This window comes from Arvicanthis niloticus, chromosome 1 (assembly GCF_011762505.2).
Source record: "Arvicanthis niloticus isolate mArvNil1 chromosome 1, mArvNil1.pat.X, whole genome shotgun sequence".
Lineage (NCBI taxonomy): Eukaryota > Metazoa > Chordata > Mammalia > Rodentia > Muridae > Arvicanthis > Arvicanthis niloticus.
In genome coordinates, this window is record NC_047658.1 from 151,865,210 (window position 1) to 151,888,360 (window position 23,151).

Below are 23,151 nucleotides of genomic sequence, written 5' to 3' on the forward strand. Positions count from 1 at the left end.
TTGTATGTTGATTTAGAGAAATTGAAGAGAACTTTGCAGCTATGTGTGTCAGTGTTTCAGTATCTTTACCCAAAAAAGTGATTTTTTTTTTTCTTGAAAATTGTCTCTACAGACTTACAACAGCTGTGCCAGGCTCTGCATAAACCAAGAGACAGTATGTCTAACAAGCACTGCTATGAAGACTGAAAACTGTGTGGCCAAAGTAAGTGCTCAGCAGTTAATATCATAGCGCACTGCAGAGCTGCATCTGTAGGTGCCTTTGCTCAGTATTCTCACTACAGGGAATCATATGATCATATATTTATGGAGACAGTATAAGCAGGCACTATTTTATAAGGAGTGAACTGAAAGCTGGGTTTTCTTTCTCTTGAGTTGCAACAAAATCTTTTATTATCCAGTTACATGGATCAGTGAGTTAGTATAAGATGATGAACAGTTTATTTTGTACCTTCCTTCCTGGCACGTTTTTATTGTTCGTTTGTTTTGTCTACATAGCCATTGCTGTCCTAGAACTCACAATATAGACTAGGCTGGCCTTGAACTCAAAGATCTGTCTGCCTCTGCCTCTCTAGTGCTGAGATTAAAGACAAGTACCGCCAAGCCTAGCTTCCTTTAAGTGTGGGTGTAGTGCACCAGAAATAGACTGATAGTGACAGTCAAGCAGAGATCCAGTTATGTTGTGCCACTGTTACTTAATAAATGTCACATTTGGCCAGGCATAGCAGCACATGCCTTTAAGCCCATTGGGAGGCAGAGGCTAGCCTGGTCTACAAAGCAAGTTATAGGACAGCCAGGGCTACATAGAGAAACCCTTCCAAAAACCAAAACTAAAAGAAATGTCACATATGATGATTTTGAATAAAAAAGTGTTTTTATATGTCCATATGGCCTAAGTCTTTCATGTATAAATAAATATGTGCTATATCTCTCTCTTTTTTAAAGGAATTATATATATATGTGTGTGTGTGAGTACACTGTCCTGTCTTCAGACACACCAGAAGAGGGCATCAGACCCCATTGCAGATGGTTGTGAGCCACCATATGGTTGCTGGGAATTGAACTCAGGACCTCTGGAAGAGTGGTCAGTGCTCTTAACCGCTGAGACATGTCTCCAACCCGTGCTATATCTCTAGATACAAAAATAATGTTTAAAATTAAAATCTTCAGAGCTGAAGAGATGGCTCAGTGGTTAAGAGCACAGGTTAATCTTGTACAGGATCCAGGTTTAATTTCTAGCATCCACATGGTAGCTCACAACCATCTGTAACTACAGTTCAGGGGATCCAGTGTTGTCTTGTGGCTACTGTGAACATTGCATGCACACGGTACACAGGCATTGTTTCTGTTTTTCTGCAAAAATAATCTTTATTACCCTATAGGATTTTGTTGTTTTATAATTCTTCCAACTTTCAGCTTAATCTATTCTTTCTTACTATTAGAGGTAAGACTTTGTTTATATCATGTGGACTCCATCTTATAAAATTCAAGAAGAGCTGTCTTATTTCTTTTGGATTATTATAACAAAATATAAACAGCTTATAAAAATAACTTTATATAGTTCTAGAGGCTGGGAAGATGATTGTGAACAACAGAGTCAATGTCTACTTAAGTCTTGGTAGATGGAGCCTTGCTGTGTAGTCTCAGGATGAAAGGAGCAAGCCAAGCTCTCTGGGATCTCCTACTAATTCTAATCCTGAAGACTCTGTTCTCGTATATTAGGTGGTTAGAGAGGAACACAATCAAATGTATTATTATATAGTAGCAATAATAATTTTTATTCTATTTCCTAAAACATATAATAATCTTTAACCCTGCTTTATTAGCTGAAAACATATTTCGATAGCCATTGGAATTAGCCATATGAGTAATGTCAGATTTATTAAAGTATAGCTGCAAAAGATAGTTTCATCAGCTGTGTATTAAGTCCACATCTCAATTTGCTACAAAAATGAGGATTAATATACATTAAATTTAATTTTCAGTTACTTAGTAACAACTTGCTGGTGCCACTTGAACCCTGGGTGGAGACTGGGTGTGGAGAGTGTTCTCTCTTTTGTGTGGACATGCTGCTCTCTCCCTTTCTTCACAAGTGAGTTCCTTCTGGCTGAACAAGGCAAACTCTTAGCATGAGCACCAAACCAAGGACAGGGCGACAATTTAATGAGTTTCATTGCGAACTGGCCAACTGAGCATCTGCTCCGTTTGTTTTTCTGTACTTTGTAAGCCAGTATTTCTGAACTCCTTAGCCATCTTGCTATGTGTCTGTACCGTGTGGGGGTGGCATTGTTTCTTTTTCCACTCTCTACTTGATTGGTGCACAGTTAGAAATCTTCTGGCATCTGGCACAGTGGTGTAATGTCTTCCGTGCTCCTGAGTATGGAAATGTTTGCTCACTGCTGCTCATCATCAGTCTGTTTCCTTGCTCCCAGATGGTGACCTTCTCGTCCTATCCCTGCCTGTCTTAACATTATTCTGACACCTATTTTCTCTCATTGCCCCCTAAACCTCTCTAATTGAATAATGATTTCTATAATTTCCAGTTGGAACCCAACCAACTTCCTGCTTCTTTTTATTGGCCCGCATCCTGTCTTCTAGTTTCTTGCTTCAGATTTGAGCCAGATCGTCAAATAAAAATACATTACTGAAAAAACTGTTTACTGCAGTAGCCTCCACTAGCATGGCAGCAGTGAGAGTTGTCCTTTCTCATTCATTGCTAAACATGTTCTATCTGTCTCGTGATTTCATGCTGTCTCTCTGGGTCTCATTTACTGCCCGACCTTTGAAAGAAATGTCTCAAAGTTACGTTTGTAGATCTTTAAACATTTCTCTACTTCTTTTTCCTCACTTTTACTTCTTAACAATCGTTTGTCTGCCACTGATTCAGACTGCTCCAGTGTGGCCTGCATGTCCAGCTGTTTCTGTGTGAGAACCACTGTAATACAGTAGAGCCAGCCCCCTGCCCCCTCGTAGTTCAAAGCAACTGAATTCCAGCCAGAGAAATTTTGGTTTGGGTATAAGTTCTAATTATATGGCCTTACACCTTTTTATTAAATATTACTTGTTTGCATTTTCCAGAAGGTATTGGTTCTTCTCAAAAGCAGGAATGACTCCTGTCGTATTCTGTGTGCAGCTCTCCTCTGTTGGTTTCTGCAGTTATGAAGTTCCTGTGTGTAAGGGGCCTTCCCTTTAATTTGCAATAAAATGTGAGACAGCACAGCTGTTTCCTTAGTTACCTTAGGTTGACAGCAGTCTCCTCAATCTTTAGCTTGAAGGAGGAAAGAGGTTCAAGAAAATGTTTTAAAATAAGAGTGGGGAGGAGGTCCAGATAATATGTGAAGCCATGAAGTGTCTTGTATATAGTTTGCTTTTTTTGTTTTGTCTGTCTGTCTGTTCGTCTCCTGTAACCCTGGCTATGTGGATCATTCTGGTCTGGAACTCACAGAAATCTACCTGTGCTGGGATTAAAGGCACACCCCACCATGGCTGGCCACTTGAGCTTGAAGCATTCTGTCTGCTTACAGCACTGGAGTGGATGAGACTGGTTGGGGTGATGAGCTCCATGTTTATGGTAGCTTTAAATGGGCGGTCATTACTGACTGTCAGCTTAGTCTTTCAGATCTATAACCACATGGTACCTAATTGTCAACCTTCATGGTTTTTAATTATGAAAGAAAACTGAGAACATTAATTTTTATGTTATCTTTCTATTGACTTTATTGATGTACTACAGAAAAATTTGGTTTGAGGCTTTTCTATAATTTACCTTTGTAACCCACATCCCTTCCATAAACATGTGTAGTTAAAATTGAGTTGTTCAAATACCTCTACCTTGATTCCTGGCCTAGACAGGGATAGTTCTGTCTTTGTTTGGAATAAGCCCATTCAGTGGTCTTGTATACATTCTGTATTTTTTTTTGTTTTTATTTTGTTATTACTGTTTTTTATTTGAGACTAATAATCTGTTTGAAACTGAGACAGAAAAATGTGATGTTCCTTTCCATTCACTCCAGATTTTGATAGAAGACTTGTTTTATTTATTTCCAAAATTATATCCGCAGGAAACAAGCTGTTTAAATTCAGATTATGCTGAAGCAAAATGGTCCTGGTATGAGAAGCAACGTGCTGTTTTACGAGCACAGAGTCCCTTTTCTCATAACTGATTGATAGTAAATATTTTCCTGAAGAATTATTGCCAACCATGAACAGTGCAACTGTTTCACTTTTTTTCCGTGCTACTTGCTGTACCAGCCATTGTCGGTAATTAAGATCTACAATTCACAATGCAGACGTTTGCACTTCCTCTGGGTCTGTGCTATTTATAAGGCATTTCAGCTGTTCAGAGTTTCTTCTGAGTTTTAAACTACATGTTAACAGGCTTTTTTAATATATTGTTCCACAAGATCAAGTCAGATGTCTATTCACACAGGCCCTCTGACAGACCTTTACTTAGCTTTCTGGTGACATACCAAGGTGATTTTATCATGAGGGCCAGTGTGATTGGGAAAACTTGGAAGTATAGTACTGTTTAAAGGAGCCAGGAATGAAATTCAGAACTAACTTGTTTTCTTTCATTTTTAAATGTTCCATATATTTAATATATTAATGGTTACCAAGGTTTTAAGAAATACACAATCAAGTGATTTATTGGTTAGAATTTGTGTATTTGTCAAATTAATGTGAAAATATATTCCCTCTACTTGTGCATGACTTTTTGTCTCAAAAGATTTGGAACAAAATGGATTAACAGATTGATAACACATTCGTTGTATAACAGAAACCTGAAGTAGTACATACCATTGATAAAGCAAGTATCAACAGAGATCTTGGTCTGTGTTAAAATTGATCAAATTCACATTAAGTCCAAAAAGAGAATTGATTTTTAAAAAGTCCAGACCCATCCAAGAATCATCAGGAGTGATCTCCTAGACTAGAGTCACTGTGCAGGCTTGTTGCCACGGGCACACATTGTTAAACATGCAAGAGGAAGAAACAAGAAACTGAAAGCTGTCAACAAAACGTGTTGAAAACTTTGCCTGGAGTGGAGTTCAGCCTGCTTGTTCTTAAGCCTGGAGTTCAGCTGCATTGATTGTGCATACTGGCCTCCAGCATCTTCCAACAGAGTAGCTCTGCACAGACAGGCAGGACACAGGTCTCAGCGCTGCTTCTCCATGGCCCTTGAATAAAGACAGAGCTGCTGAGAAAGCCATTCCAACTCCAGTGTTTGTGTAAACTTCTTTTTCTCAGTGAACTCTCTATGAACACTCTTTTTGGACAGCATGGTTCAGCTGTTGGGGGCCACTGATCTATCTGACTGAGGCACTTCAAGATTCTAGAAAGACCCTGTTCACATTTCTATCTAGCCAGGGAGCCAATAAGATTGAGTTTGTCTTTGTGGATTGATCTAGATCAGCATGAGATGAGCCCAGTCAGTGTCTTCCTCAGTGAAAAAGGAAAGGTTATGGGGGAAGAGGGGTGAAAGAAGAAAGTTCTTCACCAAGAATTGACTGCAGTATTGCCTACTGATGCATGTCGGATCACCCGCACAGAGAGATCACATGCCTTCTCCAAAAGTCAAACGATCAATTCGCCTCGTTTTGGCTCTGTACTTAATGCACAAACAGTGCGATCTGCGGGGCTGTAATTGCATTGTTAGGGCCAAGGAACAAGCCTGTGCCTTTTCAGCAGACAGCTGGCAGGGAGAGAGGCATGTTGTTAGGAAAGAGAGAGGCAAGGCAAATAAAATTACTGCTAACGCTCAGAGATCGGCAGGAGTCCTACTTGCCTAATCTTACCGGTGGGAGCAAGCGGCTGTTGTAATCCAATTATAGCAGCATAAGCAATTTGTTAGACACTCCGCATAATGTAACAATTTCCCAATAAACTCTGACTTGTAATAACGTCGGCAAGAGTCCGCATAAATCTGCCCGAATGGTGGGGGCTGGAGCATTCGGCTGGGGGCTTGTAATTGGCGCCATCAGCACGTTTTGTGGAGTGCAGTATGGTGCAGTCTTTTAGTGCAGGAATTTTAAGGAGAAAGGCATGGCACATGTTTCTTAGAAAAAGAAAAGTGGCCATTAAAGGGGGAGCAGCAAGAAGGGCACACTCTTGCCTTCACATTACCTAGGAATCTCAGTGTAGAAAGAAAACAGGAGGAAGCCATGTTTCCTTCATGTTCTGAAGAGGCATGATGAGGGAAAGTGTACAGATTAGTTAGACTGATTCCTTTATTTAAAAGCATTGGTTTCTGTTATTTATACCCCCACTCTCCAGCTCCCTAAAAATGTATTTGGGTAGCATTAACAAGATGTTCTTAGCTAGGTAAGCCTGGAAATGCTATAACTAAACCTTTTCTTTGGGAGTTTGGTATTTTCTTTATAACATGAAAATATTATATGTATTCACATATAGTATATATTTGTGCCCAGGAAAAGTCCCTGCAATGTTATCTCACTGAATATCCTTTCTGTAGAGTTCTGCCTTATGCTATAATGAACCATTGCTTATTGAAAGGTTAAGCCCAGCTTGTTTGCTTGGCTTGCTGTACTAGACTGCCGACATAGTGTGGAATTCTAAAATGCACTGTGAATATCTGTAGTGTTAGGATTACCAATTAAGTTTGTTGAAAACTTAAATTGATTAGAAGTACAATGGTACTTAAAATATACCTGTATTATTCTTACAGAAATAGCTCAGGTTCCTAGGTAATAGTATTTCTGTTTTATAAAAATATTATAGAGCATATTTGAACTATACTTTCTTATTGATTGGTGTACGTAGGCACAGACTGAGGTTTTTATTTGTACAAGGTAAGGGAGATACAGAATGCTTTACAGACTTCAGCTAATAGATACATTCTCATGCCTCTGAATGTATTAAATGTTCCCTGCTTTCTTATGCCAACCCATCCCTTCATTGCTACATGATTTGTGTCAAAACCACACTTTCAAAATAGGCCCTGGATTCTCCAGAATACCCTGTTGCTGTGGGTATTATCACAATAAATATTTACTTTCTGTATAAACATTTCCTTCTATTGAAGCAATGCTGCCTTGTTTGACTGGAGCTGCATCAATAAACTGCAGTGCTTCTAATAAAGCCACTCAGTGTCTGGGTTTAACTAATGGCTGATTTTCATGACTTTGACAGTGAGCTGTGTGCGTTATTTTCTCCTGATATTGTAAAAATAATGAGAGCAAATTAGAACAATCAGTTTACACAGATAGCTCCTGATTGGAGGCGATGGGCAATATGGCAGCAGGTAATCCATCTTCAGGCTTCTGTCACATTAACTTCAGCCCTGTGAAAAGATCAGGTGGGGTAAGCAGGGATCCTGCCCAATTGGAACATAGAAATTAATGAGAAGAGCATTGTTCTGTGATCAACCTTTTAATTAGCAAGAGCAGAAACAGAGGATGTGGTGAAGACAGCACCTCAGCTGCACAGTGCCAGGCACAGTTTCTGAAGAGCAGAGAAGGCTGTGTGTAGTTGTTGCCTCTCTCCTGCTATGTGTAGGCATTGTGATTTGGCTCCAGAACTCGGTTACAGATTTTAAGAAATGCCCCCACTTTTCCGAAGTAATGCCACAAATACAGTCAAATGTATTAATAATACAATTAATAATTAATTAATTCTATTGGGGTCATTTAGGGTTTTGATTTCTAGTACTGTCTTTGGTATTGTATTCTGGGTTTTACATCTTGATTAGAACAAAAACAAACAAACAAAATGAGTAACCATAGGAATTAGATTCTGTGACGTTCTACCCTGCCTCATTCCTTCATCTTGGAGTTTTTCCTGCAAGCAACACAAGGGTTTTATGGATTGGAGGATTCTGTCACTTTGAGTTATTTAAAAGAGGAGCAAACTCCAGGCAGCAAGCAGTGGCATATTGAAATTGGGTTCCTTTCCTGGTTCTGTTTATTAGGGAATTTGCTGTTTTGTTTATATATTTCTTGTGCCATTGGCTTCTCGGTGTTGGCACTGTGTTATTTCAATTTATGTAATTGAGAATTGACTATCAATCAAGTATGATGTTTATAGAAGGAAGAGGGGGATAAAAAAAAGTCTATGAACCTAAAAGCTGATTGATTCATTTAAAGCTCAGTTATAACATCGTAACCCTGTTAATCATTCTTATAATAGAAAATTTGTGTAGCACAATGGAAGGTATTAATGTGAAAAAACTTTTAGCCAAATGAGTACATGCTTTTTGAGATTTATTTTTTATTTTATGTGAATGAGTGGTTTTCTGCATGTATGTATGTGTACCATATGTGTGCCTGGTACCCTTGGAGGTCAGAATTAGGCAATGGATCCCCTGGAATTTGAATTATGGATGGTTGTGAACCACCACATGGGTGCTGGGAACCGAACCCAAGTCCTTTGAAAGACCACTGAGCTGTCTCTCCAGCCCAAGCAGGTGTTTTGTTTTTGTTTTTGTTTTTTTTTTAATATCTTTTTGGAAAGCTTTAACTTTGGAAAAGTATAGGATGACAAAACACTTCACAATGTTCTATTCTTCACCCTTTAAAAAGTAATGACTTACTGTAAAAGCCACTTAATGCATGCTACAGGATGGATTCAGATATATAGAAACTAAGCTTTATTTCTTGATATGAACAATTAATTGGCTTAGGCATTATTAAATGGATTAATACAATTTGATTATCATCAAATTGATAATTTAGGATTGGTAGGATAAAAAAATGATACTATACTCTAAAATATTTAGATTGTGTAGAAAACAGTCTTTTCTCATCATAGTTAATAAGACTTGTTTAATCATTACAACTAATCTGGATTATGCCTATCATTCCTGTAACTCATTAGGCCTATAGCTGTAAGGTTACACTTACGTCTCTAGTACTGTGCTTTTATGTAAAACAGAAAGCAAAGGCACTTCTTTGTCTGACTTCCCTCTCCCCTCAAAATACTTGATGCTGTCAGAGCAAAATTTTAATTAATGGTGAGCCTTGACTGAAATTTGTATAAGTCCGTTTTAGGGTCAATGACGTGATAGCAGATAGTGTCCAGGAGTATCCGGACACATATTTTAACCTATTGATGCTATCGTTCATATTAATATTTTTAAAGTCCACTCTATTGTTTAGTGCGGAGGAGAGATTGTTATTCTTAAAGCTATTATGGGTTCTCGTGGATGTTGGCAGAAAAATACATTCTCCTTTCTGTGTGTTTGAAAGTTTCAGAAGCCTGGCTTCATAAGCTCTCCATGAGTACTGTTTTCAGTCACAGGGTGGAAGAAGGTCATTGACAAGCTTGTGAAACCTGAGCCCTTCTTTTGGACCTTCCCAAACCCATGAGCTCAGGATCCACACATGTAAAATTTTATTCTTGTATTGTGACTTCAGCTTGTAAATGCTTTCTCAGCCTATGACAGGCTTCTTTAAGAAGTTAACACTGTTGTCCTCCTTTCATGGGAATCTGGAGCTCATGCCCTGGAAGTCTACTGATACTCAGCTCTCCCCAGAAAAATGACTTCTGTCATCATGGATAATGCTCTGTCTTGTAGGTTTTTATTGTTTATACTAATAATTTTATAAATATCTAGTTTTAAGTAAGTAAGAAACTCCCTTTGACTTCCTAGAAGAGCAGAGTACCAAGTCACCCTAAATTCTGCCCACCTCAGCATAAGCCATGGGTTCAGCCTTGAGAAATTGTCCTTAGTCCTTAGGAACTTACCCAGTTCATCCTTGTGTCAGGTTCTTATGCAGGAGATGGATGGTTGGACCTGTGAGGCTGTTGTTACAGTCCTACACTCCCCCACACAGCAGCTTCCTTCATTCCTTGATAAAATTGAGGCTTCATTTGGAAACAACACTGGCTATGTGGCCCAGCCTAGCCTGGAACTCACAGCCTGCCTTCCTTCGCTCCCCAAGTGCTGATATCACAGATGTGCACCCACACCTAGCACCTTGTGAAGATTTAAATGTCTGTTTTGTTTGTTATGCACCCCATTTCCAGCCCCCCAGTAATAGAGATCAATTTAGTACATGGTACATGCAAGGCAGATGGTCCGCCCCAACTCAACGTAAATGGGTTTTTCCTTCCCTTTAATTTCAATCTTCTACTCAAAAGTTTGAGGAAAAGCAAATACTTTTGATGTGTTTTTGAGACTTTGCATTTAAGTACTGCAGTACTAGCTATGTGGTATCAGTTTCAAATGCAAACCTGATGAGCTGATGAACCCTGAAGCTTGGAGGACTTGACCGCCACCCACCTCACCCCCAGTCTGTAAGTTCAAGAACTAAGATTTCTCTGAACTCAGTATCCTTGCTCAGCAGAATCCTTTTCAATAACATGTTGATGCCCCGTGTATTCTCCAACCAGTCTGCTGCCCTTTAGAATTTCTCCATTTGATTTCCGCTTTGACACCTAGCAAGGGTTATTCCCGCCTTCCTGCTGCCCCTCCTCTTTACTGCTTACTCAGTATCTGTATTCAGAAAATTCAGCACTTCAAGTCACCCATTCAGGAGTGCTGCTTAGTCAGTAACACTTGATAATCACTTACCTGACAAGCAGTATATGGGACTTCAGAGGGACTCAGGTGACTTCATACCACATTTTCTGCATAGAAAATGAGTGGGGCATAGTAAACAAGTGACTCAGACTGGTGACTCATATCTTGATAATTTTTTAAAAAGTTATTCTGGGGCTGGAAAGATGGCATGGTGGCTAAGAGCACTTGTTCTTGCAGAGGACCGAGGTTCAATTCCCGCATGGTAGATCACAATGGTGCACAGCTCCAGGGATCTGATACCCACTTCTGACCTCCGAGGGCATTAGACATGTACATGGTACACAGATACGCATGCATGCACATCACTCATATATATATAAACATGAGATAAATCTTTTTAAGTTGTTCTGGAATACAGCTCTTTAAAGTATAAGCATGCTTTGAGTCTTTATACCAAAAACTCTTTCCCCAATTAAACTTAGTTATTAATTTTGACAATTAAAAGTATAACCTTTTGGCTGGCAAGACAGCTCACCAAGTAAAGATGCTCACTGCCAAGCCTGACAACCGTGAGTAGTGTCCGTAGGATTCACATGGAAAAGGAGAGAACTGAATCTTGTAAATCCTTTTCTGACCTCCACATACAGGCTGTGTCATATTCACACATGGACATATATGTACATGCTTGTGTACATGTATACTAAGTAAGTTAATATAAAAAAGATCAAAACCATGGCCTTTTAAGGCTTCAAAGCTCTGGTTTTTCTGTTAGTAAATATTTTTGTTTCTATTCATGCTTCTAGATTACAGAGGTTGATGATTATGTACACATAGTGAGGGTATCAGAATTTAGCTAGACTTTGAAATCTTCCATCTCAGAAGAAGAGGCTAGAGTAAAGAGAGGCCATGAAAATTAAACAAAAAATGTCAATGCTGAGTCTGCAGGCATGACTGTCTATGCATTCATTCTCTGCGAAATAAGAGGAGTTTTTGACAGGTAATTATTACATGAATTTTCTGTATAGATTTATAAACCACAGAAGTTCTTGCTCACAAAAGAACTGACATGATGAGACACAGGATGCTAAAGTATTTCTAGAAGACAGAACATAAAGTTAACCATGCTCTTTCTTTCAAATACCACCTCAGATTTAAGCTATACTTTCTAGAAACATCTATGAGCATAAGAAATTTAATTATACTATTTTTTTTCTTAAATATAAGAGGGAGCCAAAAGAGAACTATAGGGAGAAAGCCATGTTTAAAAAGTAATGTTTCCTACAGTGTTAACTATGGAGTCTGTAGCGTGACTCTGTAATGGAATATCATGGCAGGGGGTATAATACTGTAAATAAGATGAATGTGCCACTTGTGGATTAATGGGCAACCGAAAGAGGAGCTAGCTTTATTTACATCAGTGTGTGAGGTTCATTTTCAGTTTGTTTGTCTTTTCTTACTCTTGGGTTTGGAGTTATTATAGCCCTGACAGTTTAATTATAGAACTTTAAAAAATCAGTTTCCTTGGTATTACTGGCATTGCCCATCATTCCCCTTCCTCCTCCTCCCCTTTCTCTTTCCCTTCCTTCTTTCCCTCTTCCTCCTCCTCCCCCTCCTTTCTCTCCTCCTCCTCACCATTCTCCTTTTCTCTCCTCCTCATTTTCTAATAAAAGGTCTCACTCTGTAACCCAGGCCAGCCTAGATCTTGAAGTGCTTAAGTCAGCCTCCCTGATGTAGAGGTTAACGGGTTTTGCCTCTAGAAATGTGAAATTGCTTTACTCTCCGTTTTGGGTTACTAGCATGTTCGTTTTGGTTTTTGTTGTTGGTTGCCTTGGACTGGCCTTTTGGTTTGGTTTTGGTGATTTGTTTATTTTTTTGCTGAGGTTCATGCCCTATCACCACTAGGTGCTAGGTTTGTTGTTGTTGTTTTGTTTGTTTGTTTACTGGTTATTAGTGCTTTTCAAGTTGTTTCATAGTGACCTGTTTTGAGTTTTTAAATTTATGAATGGCTGGTTGATAATAAGATGAAAAATCTTGGTAGGAAAAAAATGTTTTCTTCAATCTTGAGTTACGTTGTTTTAAAAAATTAATTCTGTGTCATTTTATACTTTAAAACTGATAGATGAGAGAAATTTTCTTTAACTTTTCCCCTGGATAATAACTTAGGGCAAAGAAATGGTTTCTGAAATGTATTAATTCCATGAAACATAGCTTTCATTTTATTTTACATTTTGTTCCAATAAGTAAACTATTAGAATTATATATATCCCAATTACAACATTCCATTTGCAGTGACATAATTTTCTGTACTAAATGAGTTTATTACTACCTGTTCGTTGATTGTTTAGGTGGTTGTTGACTGTAAATATAATGCCATTATTTAGTGCTTTTGAAACTTCAAAAGCTTGAGACTCAAACTGTTAGCTACTTTGTGCTTTGCCTCAGTTGAAAATGTGTAAAATGAGTTATTTTGTGTACATACTCAGACTAACATTTATTAGTTTTTGTTTTTTAGTATTAGTATTGTTTATTAGTTTTTGTTTTTAGTATTAGTATTGTTTATTTTTTGTTTTTAGTATTAGTTTTAGTTTTTGTTTTAAACCTTTCTTAGTTTTTTTGTTTGTTTGTTTTAAACAAAGTTTCACTCTGTACTCAGACTGACTTGGAATTTGCTGTGTGGTCTGAGCTGAGCTCAAACTCTGAACAGTGTGCCTCTCTGCCTCCTGCATTCTGGGATGTCAAGCATGAGTCACTATGCCTGGCTTACAGAAGCTACCTATAAAAGTCAGATTGTATGTAAAACAAACTGTGTAATTTACTTAGGTTTATTTTTTTAATTGTGCTAAGTAGAGTCTCACATTATTTATTGAGTTTCATTGACTTGAAATAAAATGTCATGAATTATGTTTTTCACATTTTCTTACTCTGTATGTTTGTTTGCAGAAAGTATGTTCAAGTATGCGGGTATATTCCTGTGTATGGAGGTCAGAGAACAACTCACAGAAGTGTGTTGCTCTCCGTCTACTCTGTGGGACCACATCTGGTTCATGAGGCTTGGCAGCAAATGCCTTTACCCACTGAGCCAGCATGTCATCCTGAAATAAGTTTTTAAAAACTAGATTGGAAACCCCTTTGCACTCCTGTTTATTGAGCATATAATATATCACACTTTTAACTAAAGATTTTGTATACTTCTGTTGTCCTGCTGTGCACTTTGGTTAACTTTAATTCTAAACAGACGTAGAAGACATCACAGAACGTGAATTTAAATTCAGTCTAGAAACAGGGCCCTATGCTTTCAACCACTGTCTACACGTGTTACTGCATAGAGGACTAAAGAAGATGCTAGAAAGAGGAGGCTTATCTAAAAGGTTGCCTGCCGTACTGGTTAAATGTGAAAGTGACTATCAAAACAGCAAAGTGGTGACAGCAGTGTGGGAGCTGGCTCTGGAGGTGACAGTGGCAGTGTGGGAGCTGGCTCTGGAGAATCACCCTGCAGAAGCACATCTGAAGCTCCTTCTTCTCCTTTTCAGCATTCTGTATTGGATGATAAAAATTTTAAACCCCTCAATTAGCAACCACACAAAACCACAAGTGTTTATTGAACCTTGTAATCTCCTCTTGTTGTCGGTTAGGATTTTCTTCCAGGCTTTGATTGTGTGTAATAAAACTGTTGCTTAATTAATGCCAGAGTTCTGAAGCCTTTGGTTGCTACAAAAGAGAGTGAAATGGCTAAACCAAGAGGCAGCATCCACTAGCTTTTCTGCCGTGTTCATTTAGAGCTGTCATTCTTGTTCTAGCTGATGATATAGGGCTCCCAACAGACGGAACTGAAAGGGAAGCTGTAGTGAGTCCTGTCTGAGGAAGACACAGTTGTGATTGAGGCTCTCCATCATTAATGAAGAACTGTTTTCAGATGGTATTTTTCTCCTAGTTTGAGCTGCCCTTGGAATTAGTGTGGCCATGTTAATGAGACCAAACTAAGGTGGCTTTATGGAACATGAAAAAAAGACTGATGTCTATACACTATCTCAGGGAGTATGCTGGTCCATAGCCAGAACATGAGTAAGAAGTCACACAGATTGTTACTCATCTTTTCAAATAATAAAAGTAAAATGGTAAAAATGTACTTTAGAAAATTGCTAAACTTCCTTTATCACAAATAGACTATTCTGTTACACACATACACACAGTACTCCTCCTTCAGCTTCCTTCTTTGTCTCTGTCTCCATCCAACCCCCCCTTTCTTACCAGGTTCTCAATGTGTAACCCTGACTAGTCTGTAAATTGCCCAGTTTCCTGCCCCAGCCTCCTGAGTGCTGAGATTATATATAGGCTTATACCATTACATTAACTTCATTTACTTTTAAAAGGAATTCTTATACTTAAAAAAAAGTTAATGAGGGCTAAAGACTGACTCATTGGGTAAAGAACTTGCCACTGAAACATGAGAGCTAAAGTTTAGATCCTCAAGACCAACATAAATTCTGGGTGGGTGTGGGGGCCCCCCTGTGATATGCTAGCAAACAAAGATAGAGTTCTTTGGAGCTAGATCACTTTACTAGCCAAATAGTTGAGCTCTGGATTCATACTGAGAGAGATCACTAAGAAAGATGTAAAGTGATAGAGAAAAACACCAACATTGACTTCTGGCCGCTACTCACATGTGCTCACTGCTGATACATACACATGCAGGGAGGGAAGAAAGGTTGAGGGGCTGGTGAGATGGCTCAGTAGGTAAAGGTACTTGTTGCAACACCGAATGACCTAAGTCAAGTCCCCAGGTCCCACATCGCAGGAGAGAACTGCCTTCCACAAGTGGTCCTCTGACCTCCATATATGACCCCAACACACACACCAAATAAACAAATAGACAAATACATAAAGTAAAAAGGGTCATTTTTAAAACAGCTAAAGCTGGGCAGTGGTGGCGCACGCCTTTAATCCCAGCACTTGGGAGGCAGAGGCAGGTGGATTTCTGAGTTCGAGGCCAGCCTGGTCTACAGAGTGAGTTCCAGGACAGCCAGGACTACACAGAGAAACCCTGTCTCAAAAAACAAACAAACAAACAAACAGCTAAAGCTTGTTTCACATCATTATTCAAAGCAATTCTTAATTTTCAGAATGCAAGCTATAGGATAGTCCCCGTTAGTCTTCCTTAATGAATTTACCTTTAAGAAAACTGTATTTTTTCATTCTTCATAGTTCAAGGAACCTATTATCTGATATATGTGTATTGATTTTTGACAAGGATTTTAGTAAGCAATGTTTCTTGCAGTGTGGGGCTGAAATCCAACAGTGAAAAATGACAGCCTTCCTTCTGGCTGCTTTCCCAGAATGGCTATATATATGTTACAATTGTTAAACTTTCAACAGCTGCCCAAATTCTATGTAGATCATGTAGGATTGCAATATTGTGTCTAAATTATACTTTGTGATGACATTCAGGCATGAAGTACACTTGAGCAGAGTCATCGGTGTAGTCTTAATTCTCAGTGCTGAGGTCCCAGTGATGAAAGGAGTTTGAAGTTCAGTAGCCTCTGTTGTCCAGGGGTTCAATGAATGCTAGTGATTACTTGTCTCAGAATGGGTCGAACTGGGTTACATGTTTGCAGCCACGTCTTCCAGTTGTCCTCCACTGAAGAGCAAGGTTCTCCCAGCTCTGACCTACTTTGTTCCTGCCACCCTGTGGGCTCGGTGGTTACGAGCCAGCAGAGAGAGTAGATAAGACAGGGAGATGTTTCTAGTAGGAAATGCTTTTAGTAGCGTGTTTCTTTGTTGGTAGAACATAATGTTGCCACAAATCATGAATAAATATTCCAAATTTTCTCATATTATAGCAGTTATAACCATTTTTAAGCCTCCTTTGTAAATAGATATTTCTCTCCTGGCTTTCTGTACTGTGAACTTTACAAAACTGGCATAAGCAGCCTATTAATTATTCATATCATAGCAACAATTAAAGCAAATTAAAAATAAAAATCACCATATTGCATTTAACCGTGGGCAGCACCAAATTGTGTCAGCTCTGTAAGGGCCTGTGGTGTTGCCTTAGTTAAAAGTGCTAGAGGGAGCTCTAACCTTGCTCAGAGCAGTAGCATGTGGAAACAATTGTCTGTGAGCGGCCACAGGGTCACAATAGGAGATAGAATCTCAGGCTCTTCTGTAGTAAAATTTTCAAAAAAAAATTTTTTTTTTAATTTAATGACTCTTTTCTTTATATCAGAAAGTAAAGGTTAGGACAGTCTATCCGTAACCAGACAGATTGTGTGAATATAATCTAGTGATGTTAGGAGGTTCTGGAGTTTATGAATTTTCTCAAAGTGAACAGGCCCATATTACAGCAGTCTAGCTGTTTGAAAGGGAGAGAGAAAAGGAACGTAACAGGCCACTCCCGTCCCCGTTCAGTTACTGCCCTCCTGGGGATAACAGTTATCTTCACTTCCAGTTCCTTGTCTTAGCTCTGCCTGGTTCTGAACTCATGTAGATAGAACCACACAGCATGCAGCCCTTACAGAACATTGTCAGTTGGGCAAAAAATTTAAGAATCACCCATGTTGTTGCATATAATCGCAGTCTGTATATCCTCACTGGTAATGTTTCACAATAGATGTATCTTAACCATTTATACATTTCACTGTAGGCAAACATTTGGGTTTCTTTCAGCTTTTGATAATTAAAAAAAAATCTCACATGTGTTTTTTCATGAATATGTAGATGAAACACATTCACATTTATATGAAACTAGGAAAGAAACTAGAAACTGTTGGCCTCAGAGAATGAGAGATCCCTTTGTCCTCTACCCTGCCAGTCAGTGCTTGGTGTTGCCCTACTTTTTACTGTAGCATTCTGGAAGAGGATAGTAACATCACCTATGGTGGGGTGTGGGTAAGAGAAGTGGGTGTTTTCCTGGTGGTTCTTCCATCTCACAATCACCCCTGTACCCCCAGCCCAGTGGTTACGATTAAATCCAGGAGAGGAGGTCAGCATCTACACTGAGCCATGTGTCTCTCTGGCCAGGCTTGGTTTTTGTACTGTGTCTCCCTCAATTTTCTCCTGGAAAAGAAACCTATAGTCTATGTAACCACTTCTAAGTATGCAGTTCAGTAGCAGTAAGGCCATTAATGTCATCACTACATTTTGTTTGTTTCTAATAACCTTTGTTAAGAACATATGTGCTATACCTTGTTCTAAAATGTGTGCACATAATCTGTTGTTATATCAACCCTTGGAAACAAGCGGTGTTAAGTCTTTGGGGTTAAAAGAAGAAGAAAGGGGGGGGAAGTAAGTGAATAGTTTGCTGAGATCACCCAGTTCCTAGATGACCTGGGCCTGACCATGAGCTGGCTCTGAGGCTCTTCAATTCTAACTTTAAAACAGTCCAGTCTTTTGCTTCCTCCATCATTGTTCCATGATATTATTCTAAACATTTTCTCCAAAATGTCTCAATCTTTTTTTTTTTACTTGATTGGGATTTTTCTTTGTTTCTTTGAGTTAGTACTTCACTGTATAGCTAAGAGTGCCCTGGAACTTGAAGCAATCCTCCTGCCTCAGTCTTCCACGTGTTGAGATTACAGACATGAGCATACATGTCTTGATCCTTTGTGCTTCCCTAGCCTGTGTTCTTACTGCTGCTGTCCTGGTCAGCCCTCTGTCCAGTTTTTCTTACTTAAAACCCAGGCCACTGGATTGTTCATTACCAAAAACACTGCTGTCAGCCAACATAGTGCTTATCTCTAATGCTAGCACTCAGGAGGCAAAGGCAGGAGGATCTCTTTCGAGTTCAAGCCAACCTGGTCTGCATAGGACAGCCAGGCTATATAGAGAGACCCTGTCTCAAGATGATTATGGTGATAGTGATGGTGATGAATAAGTTTTAAATGCTACTCTTAGAGAAGCAGGCACCACAGATTCTATTTCTAATGTCCAATGAAACTTACTTCTACCAAATGGAAACCCAGGCCCAGAGTATGTTTGTTTATTACAGTAGCCAGTATGTCATGTCAGCTGTGGGCATTTTGATAGCCTTCAGAATCTGGAAAAAAAAACAAAAACAAAAACAAAAAAAACCTAGTACAGCAAGCTATTTAAAGGAACAGAGAACAGGCATTGTCTGACATGATACTGGGGGTTCATACCTGTCCCTAGACTCTGTGTGCTCCTGCTACTTGGATTTTGCAGATAAATAAAACCAGTTGGTATATAGCATTTCTTTTGCTTCTGTGTGTCAAGTAAGGGAACTTTTACTAGAGAAAAGCATTCATTTACTGATAGTTTTCTAGAAAACTTTTTCTTAAATCCTGGCAAGCAGAAAGAGGGTGGTATAAAAGTAGCAAGAACGTTGATGTAGAAGCAGGGCAAACAGGAAGCAGATTCCTCCAAGCTCCATCCTGAGATCTCCCATATTGCCAAGTTGTATAGAAATGTTAAGCTGATATCGGTCTTCTTTCTTTTTGGAGATTTAGTTTTGATTCTTAACTAAAGACATAATTTTTTTAAACTTAAAAATATTATTTTGTTTTGTTTTAAAGATGAGCTAAAAATGAGAAAACATACAAAAAAGTATTTAAAGAGAGAACCCAAGAAGGACTAATGGTAAGCATGGTTTTAACGTGGAAGAACAGCAACCTACCCACACATTGTTGGTATAGTTAGCTTACCACTTTATTAATGGAATCTTTTGGTTTTTCAGTTATATACAGAAACTCTTACTTTCAAAGCAGACTTTAAGCTTTGGAGGACAGAGATAAGGTGTTTTACTACGCACCCCAGGTACATCTCAAACACATTATACAGCCTAGGTTGACCTTGAACTCAGACCTTCCTGCTTCCCCTTCCTAAGTGTTGAATTACAGGCCTTGAGCCGTTGTGCCTAGCTTATTGTAATGTTTTAAATTTATTACATGCAAACATTAAAGCCAGTCTTGGGAAGTGGGTTAAGCTTGCCAGTTTTTCCTATAGGCAGAGCATTGTCATGCTGTCAGTCAGTGACTGACAAGGCAGCCATGAAGGGGGGCTTCAGCTGTTTTTATCCCACCGTGCTCAAAAAGTGATGACTACTTCTTATATGTTTAGATTAAAAATTGAGTTTACCACCTATTTTTGTACTGCTACTATGTAGATTCAAAAGATTTATCTCTGTCCTCCAAAGCTTAAAGTCTGCTTTGAAAGTAAGAGTTTCTGTATATAATTGAAAAACCAAAAGATTCCATTAATAAAGTGGTAAGCTAATTACAACCAACGATGTGTGGGTAGGTTGCTGTTCTTTCACGTTAAAGCCATGCTTACCACTAGTCCTTCTTGGGTTCTCTCTTTAAATACTTTTTTGTATGTTTTCTCATTTTTAGCTCAATGTTAATGCTTCCAACAAAGACAGAGTGTCACTGTTTATAGATAAGGAATTTGAGACCCTGAAAAGTTATGTAATTTACCCAAGATTATATACCAAGTAAGTGGGGAGCTGTAGTGGAATCAGATCAAGACCTAATCATGATTTCGTTATATTTACAACATTCTGATACGTAAACATAATTTGTACAGAGGGTCATAGGGCTAGCTTCAGTTGATGCTCATGGTCTTGGTGTGCACATAAACCTCTTGGCTACACAAAAGATGTCTACAGCACAGCACCAGTCTCCAGCCCCTGCCTGGCTATTTACTTGCAAGCAACTTGATTATTAAAAAGAAGAACCAGAACTGTGTTCTATAAACACCATGCAGCTTATATAATGGCTACATTTTGAAATTTAGTCTGAACTTTGCTAATTTATGTGAGTCTGAGCAAGTTATTCTGATCACCTCTCCTAAAAAAAAAAAAAAAACAGATGCTGCATCCAAAGTAAGCCTTTCCTGGATAAATTAAGAAAACAATTACCGAAGTATTCCAGAGAGAAATGTCTTTAGTCCCTCGATGCTCTAAGGGTTATTAAAGTTTTACCTGCAGATAACCAAGACTTCCAGAAGTTACAAGTCATTTACTTCATTCTCTGTGCTGAGAGAGGCCTGCACCCTGCCTCATAGGATTATTTCTTGCTGCATTTAACATGCATTAACAAGCGTTTGGAAAGAGTTGAATTTCTTCTAGAAAGCTGAGTTGGCTTCTTGAAAGCCTGTCCCCCATCCATACCCCCAAAGCCAGGCTTTAGATTAAGAGCAAGTTATAAGTTATTAAGACAAGTCACTGTCTTTCATAGACAATAAATAAATAAATAAATAAATAAATAAATAAATAAAATAAAATAAAATAAAAACACCCAAGTCTCCAAGCATTTCTATGTGATGTAAACTCACCTCGATTTTCCTCATGTACTTCCAGCTGTGTGTCTCTGCTTCTCATGGCAGGCCCGTATGGCAGAACTTAACTTTCTGATGCTACATGAGGCAAGGATGTGAAGATGAAGCTGCAAAGAAGACTCCTGATTTAAACTCCCAGCATCCTCAGTGTTTTATGATATTTGGTTATCACTTTATATCCAGAGGTGCAATCTGCACCTCAGGAAGTTACAGAGAAGAATCAGCCAGATTCCAGACAGTTAAGCTTTATTGCTCTGCCTGAGACATCAAATACCAGTATTCAAAATCCCCCTCCTTCCTAATGCTTGTTGTTCATTGTGTGGGAGAGAACTTGCTTGTCCATAGAGCATCCTGCTTCTTGAGGAGCAGGCGCTGGTCATGCTAGATCCTTGTGCACTGGATTAGGGCCAGTTTCTCCTCCTCATCTGCTCCATCTCTCAGTCTTCATCCCTTCTCCCCAAGCTGTTTTCCCTGTCTCCCTGCTCATCATTTTTCTCCCCTCCCTGTGTCTCCCCTAACCCTTCTGGCTCCTCCTCACCGTTCTCTGCTCTCACACATGTACACCCACCTGAGCCCTCCATCTAATTTCTCCCAGTCACATGTCACCCCGACATCCAGTTCTGCACTCATTCTTGCCTCTCTCCTTTCTTGCCACCTCCCTTCTGGGCTTTTAAAAACTTGTGTGCACAGGAACACATGTACATGTTCATCCTCTGGAGGTCTTCAGGTGTAATCCTCAAGAATGGCACCCAGCTCCAACTTCCTTGTTTAGATTTAACCAATTAGGCTAGACTGTCTGGCCAATGCGCCCCAGGAATATTCCTTTTTCTACACATTCCCCCAACCCATGATGGTTGAGATTACCAACATACACAATGCCTGGATTTTTAGTTTTATTTTCTGGTGAGTTCTGAGGTTTGATCCAGATCCTTATGTTTACACAGCAGACACTTTACCCACTGAGCCATCTTCCCAGCCCTTCATCCCCAGATAGATTATATAATGAATGTGATTCTTTAGCACAGAGGAATTTTGTTTGCTGTTTTAATGTTTAGTTTTCCAGAGCTTGTCAGCTTTCAAAATGGTGGTCTTTTGGATTGCAGCATTAAGCCTCCAGTGTATTGGTCTGTTACAGCATGTAATTGGGAGCTAAATACAATTGCAAACATGCAGCTTAACCTCTGTAAGTCCTTTGAGACCTTTCCTGATTAGCTCCTCCCCGAATTTAGTCATACTATTTCCTTTAATGTTTCTGTGTTATGAGTGGCCTTGACAATTTATATATACAAATATATTTTTGTTCAGTCATTAGATGGCAGGGACAGACATTAATGAATGGTAATTCTGTTATTTGATTGATTGACTTTTGTTTTGTTTTGTTTTGTTTTGTTTTTGAGATAGGGCCTCACTCTTAGCACAGGCTGGCCTCAAACTTGCAGTGATTCTCCAGTCTTTGCCTTTGCCTATCCAGTGCTAGGATAGCAGGCATGAGTCGACACACTCAGTTGCAGTGTTTCATGACTAGACCTCATTGTTACTCCTAGTCTGTTGTCCTTTATATTGCTGGTTATAAAGACTGACTCTGCTGTGTCCCAACCTTGCCCTTTGTCAGTTGCTAAAATTCCAAGCTTATAATCAGATTCCCTAAAGAGAACTGTTCATCAGAAAATGTCTTCCTGGATTGGCTTAGCTTAGGTGTGGAAGGTGAGTAGTGCAAGACTCGGTGAAAGGCTCAGATCATGTTGTTCCCTAGCTACACTTCCCTCAGAGTCATGACATTAACTGGTGGAGTTAGTGAGTGCTTTTCTAGCTGCAGGGGGTTTTGAAGAGATGGAGGAATTCTGTGGTTAATTGAATTCTTCGAGCATGGACCCATGGTCATCGAAAAAAATTTGAGTGAGTAAAATTCCTGTGCCTTGCCCCTGTGTTTCAAAAGGCCAGAATTCTTTTTAAGAGGATTATTCTGCCCGTTTGTGTTGCTTGAACATTTTTTATGACAAACATGACATCTTCACAATGTATGTGGTCCCTCATGTTACCCTTCTCCCTGTGTTTTCTTCCTCACTCTCCAAGTCGGCAACACTTGTGCTGTTTTCCCATCTCATGAGCAAAGTTTTAACAGTACGCAGAAAGTTAACTGCCTGGAGTCTTTTAAATATAAGTAACACGCAACCAGTAATAAGCTGTCGGTTGTTTTTTTTGCTGCCTGCAAAGAAACATAAACACAGCGCTCATTTCTGGCAGGTTTTTACTGTCAGAGTTTCTCCTATTATATTTATCTTACAATTTGCCAGGGGGTGAAGTTATTAAGTTTTAGCAGCAGCCATCGATCAAGTTCACAAGTTAACACGATAAAGGCTCTGTGCCGCTCCGATCCGGGGAAA

At 39.2% G+C, this 23,151-nt stretch overlaps 1 protein-coding gene across 22 annotated transcripts in view; it reads left to right on the top strand.

Moving 5' to 3' along the window:
- The window catches only part of Btrc (beta-transducin repeat containing E3 ubiquitin protein ligase), a 170,485-nt gene that overhangs the window by 105,613 nt on the left and 41,721 nt on the right, over nt 1–23,151 (top strand). For 18 of the 22 annotated variants that reach the window (XM_034497315.2, XM_034497285.1, XM_034497323.2 and 15 more), the window contains one exon: nt 113–202. The exons of the other annotated variants lie outside the window; for them this stretch is intronic. In XM_034497315.2, coding sequence (XP_034353206.1) covers nt 113–202 — 90 coding nt within the window. The remainder of the gene's footprint in view (nt 1–112; nt 203–23,151) is intronic. 22 annotated transcript variants of the gene reach the window in all.